The 3655-nt window shown below is 42.9% G+C and overlaps 1 protein-coding gene across 1 annotated transcript in view; it reads left to right on the forward strand.

Annotated features, from left to right (window-relative positions):
- LOC117939047 (receptor-type tyrosine-protein phosphatase beta-like) overlaps window positions 1-707 on the forward strand; it is a gene marked incomplete at its 5' end in the record, with an annotated part of 20366 nt that extends 19659 nt beyond the window's left edge. Inside the window, one exon of the mRNA XM_034864089.1 lies at window positions 282-707. Within this exon, the coding sequence (XP_034719980.1) occupies window positions 282-375 (94 nt within the window). The remainder of the gene's footprint in view (window positions 1-281) is intronic.
- Between the last annotated feature and the right edge of the window lie 2948 nt (window positions 708-3655).

Below are 3655 nucleotides of genomic sequence, written 5' to 3' on the forward strand. Positions count from 1 at the left end.
GTCTAGACCTGCTCTTTATGGAAAGACCTGGGAGATAAATAACACCCCAGAGTCCTGGTCTAGACCTGCTCTGTATGTAAGACCTGGGAGATAAATAACATCCCAGAGTCCTGGTCTAGACCTGCTCTTTATGGAGAGACCTGGGAGATAAATAACATCCCAGAGTCCTGGTCTAGACCTGCTCTTTATGGAAAGACCTGGGAGATAAATAACATCCCAGAGTCCGGTCTAGACCTAGATAACTGATGTTGAGATTTGGCGCTATATGTCTGTCTCTGCAGGGGTGGGATGATCCAGACTGGCGAGCAGTACGAGTTTGTCCATCACGCCTTGAGCCTGTACGAGGCCCGCCTCTCTGCAGAAACCGGCCAATGAGTGCGCGCCACCCCACAGGAGGAGGCGGGGCTTAAAGTACCAGGAAGTGTGCTAACATGAAGAGGGTCCTTGTATGATCTCCGACGTTAGGGGATCCTGGAGGAGGTCTTTGACTTTGATGGAGAGCCCATTTGGGCGGAGCCTGCCGGCGGAAACAGGGAAGGTAATCTTCTGAAAATGGAAAGCCTCCGCTCTTCTTCTTCTTCTTCTTCTTCTTCTTCTTCTTCTTCTTCTTCTTCTTCTTCTTCTTCTTCTTCTCTGCTGTTTCTACGTGTGTTTTGGGGCGAGAGGTTCTGCAGAAGAGCTCAAAAGACTCTCTTATCTGGTCTCCGCTGGCTTTTTAACTCCAGTTATTAGACTGTCCCGTTTCCTCTTTCCTGTCATGGAGTCTCAGACGTTGTTTGACTCAAAGTGATGACTCACGCTGTTGTTTTTGTGTCTTTTAGGATATTTTAAATGATTTATTGTGGTGCTGGCTGTTGGAAAATGACTGTTAACATCTTTTAAAGACCTGAACCTCCCGGCCTCGCTGCTCTCGTGGCCTCCGCGGTCCGGACCTTACTTGGTGATTTGGTCACCTGCGCGCACCTTGTTTTAATTTTAGTACTTTTTAGTACAAATTAAGTACTTTTTGTGCTTTATTTGTACTTTTAGTACTTCATTTGATGCTGTAGCGACTTCTTTGCAACCTCCAAGAGCCAGGGAACAGATAGATAGATAGATAGATAGATAGATAAATATATAGATAAATAGATTAATATTTATTCATTGATCCCAAAAAACTGCAAAATCAGTCACACAGCACAGAGATATGCGTTCAAAGATTTATTGTCCATTTTAAAGTAGAAAAAATCATTAACCCTCATGTTCTCTTCCTGTCAAAATTGAAAATATTAAAAAGAACATTTATATAGGACAACATGAGGACAACATAAGGGCAACATGAGGACAACATGAGGACAACATGAGGACAACATAAGGGCAACATGAGGACAACATGAGGACAACATGAAGACAACATAAGGGCAACATGAGGACAACATAAGGGCAACATGAGGACAACATGAGGACAACATGAGGACAACATAAGGGCAACATGAGGACAACATGAGGACAACATAAGGACAACATAAGGGCAACATGAGGACAACATGAGGACAACATGAAGACAACATTAAGGCAACATAAGGGCAACATGAGGGCAACATGAAGACAACATGAGGACAACATGAAGACAACATGAGGACAACATGAAGACAACATGAAGACAACATGAGGACAACATGAGGGCAACATAAGGGCAACATGAAGACAACATGAAGACAACATGAGGGCAACATGAAGACAACATGAGGACAACATAAGGGCAACATGAAGACAACATGAGGACAACGACGAAGACAACATGAGGACAACATAAGACAACATGAGGACGACATGAGGACAACATGAAGACAACATGAGGACAACATGAGGGCAACATGAAGACAACATGAGGGCAACATGAAGACAACATGAGGGCAACATGAAGACAACATGAGGACAACATAAGACAACATGAGGACAACATGAAGACAACATGAGGACAACATGAGGGTTAAAACTTAGATGTAGTAAAGTTTTCAGTAAATTAGAGCTTGCAAATGTTCAAATGCTAGTTTTGAGAACAAAAACAATCTTGTGATCGTGCGAGAGGTGGATTTATTGCAGATCCATGATCCGCCCGGTGATCCGGATCCACTCCAACCCGTAACGGGTTCTTCCTTGTCTTGTGCTACACCTCCCAACAAGGCTGTAGTCAAGACCAGCTTAGTCGAGTCCAAGACCAGGACTAGTCGAGTCCAAGTCAAGGCCGAGTTCAAAGAGGTTAAAGTCTGAGTCAAGACCTAGTCCAGGACAGAATAAAGGTCTTATGCAGTGTCAAGACAATCATTTTGGGTTACCCATCCCCTGCAATATTATTATCAAAATAACAAAGACACCTGGACTCTGTCCAGACCAGAAGCCATATTGGGCAAGACCAGCGGCCGAGACCGAGACAAGTCCAAATACTAACGAGTCCGAGACAAGTCCGAGACCAAAGAAAAACGGTCTCGAGTTCGGACTCGAGTCCAAGACCGACCTTGAGTGCTACAGCCCTGCCTCCCAACCAATCAAACCCTGGTATTTCCAAAAAATGAACGTGTTGTCTGCTGCTCGGTAACTTACAGATGAAAGAATATTTAAAAAATTCGCCATTCTAAATGCAGATACCAATAGATCGGGAAATGCCGACATATCGGCCGATAGATCGGGAAATGCCGACATATCGGCCGATAGATCGGGAAATGCCGACATATCGGCCGATAGATCGGGAAATGCCGACATATCGGCCGATAGATCGGGAAATGCCGAAATATCGGCCGATATATCGGTCGGGCTCTAGTCTCAAGAACCTAAATTGCTGCTGTAATGTTTTCCAGCTTTCAGCACCTCGGCCAAATAGAGAAATGTTTCGCTGCTTTGTGTCGGAGTTAACGCTCTGAGTAGTATTTAGCCTTTTTATTGCTTTTCCCTTGTTGTTAAATACGTTGCTTTATACCAAAAATGTGAAATAATTTGCGTTGCAATGGCGCGGTCATCTCATTGACCTGCTGTTGTAAATACTTATGTAGTGGGTGTGTTATTTTTGGTGTATCGAAGTAATAATAACTTTATTTTTATACTGTTTTTACATGTTTTTGATGTGTTTTTTAGCAGCTTTCAGCTATTTGTTGACTCACAATGCTATTTAGGGATGCAAACCTCATCATCTATAAATCACCAACTTAACAGGAGCTGGATGAATATTAACAGTCTTAAAAATGTCAAAATATTATAAGAAAACAACCTAGCCATTTGAGTGCTCTTGGAGAAAGAAATGTCAATAAAAGAGTAAGTAATAAGTATTAATATGTCCAACGTAGTTTAGATAAAATGAATTGTTTTGTTTGTCAGTTCCTGGTTGACTTGTCTTGGAGATCTGAGGTTTCTACAGTAATGCCAGAACCGAAGAACATTACTCATCTAATCTGCTTTCTGTGTGAATATGATGTAACGTTTTACAGTTAAAGTGCTATTAAACCTAATATGGGTAGTTACATTTCAATAGACCCTCAAACAAACAGAGATCTTGCTGCTAAAACTGGGACTGTCGGGATCCTTGGGACCTTTGGGACTGTCGAAATCCTTGGGACTGTTGGGACTGTCGGGGTCCTTGGGCCTGTTGGGACTGTCGGGACTGTTGGGATCCTTGGGACTA

This window comes from Etheostoma cragini, chromosome 23 (genome assembly GCF_013103735.1).
Source record: "Etheostoma cragini isolate CJK2018 chromosome 23, CSU_Ecrag_1.0, whole genome shotgun sequence".
Lineage (NCBI taxonomy): Eukaryota > Metazoa > Chordata > Actinopteri > Perciformes > Percidae > Etheostoma > Etheostoma cragini.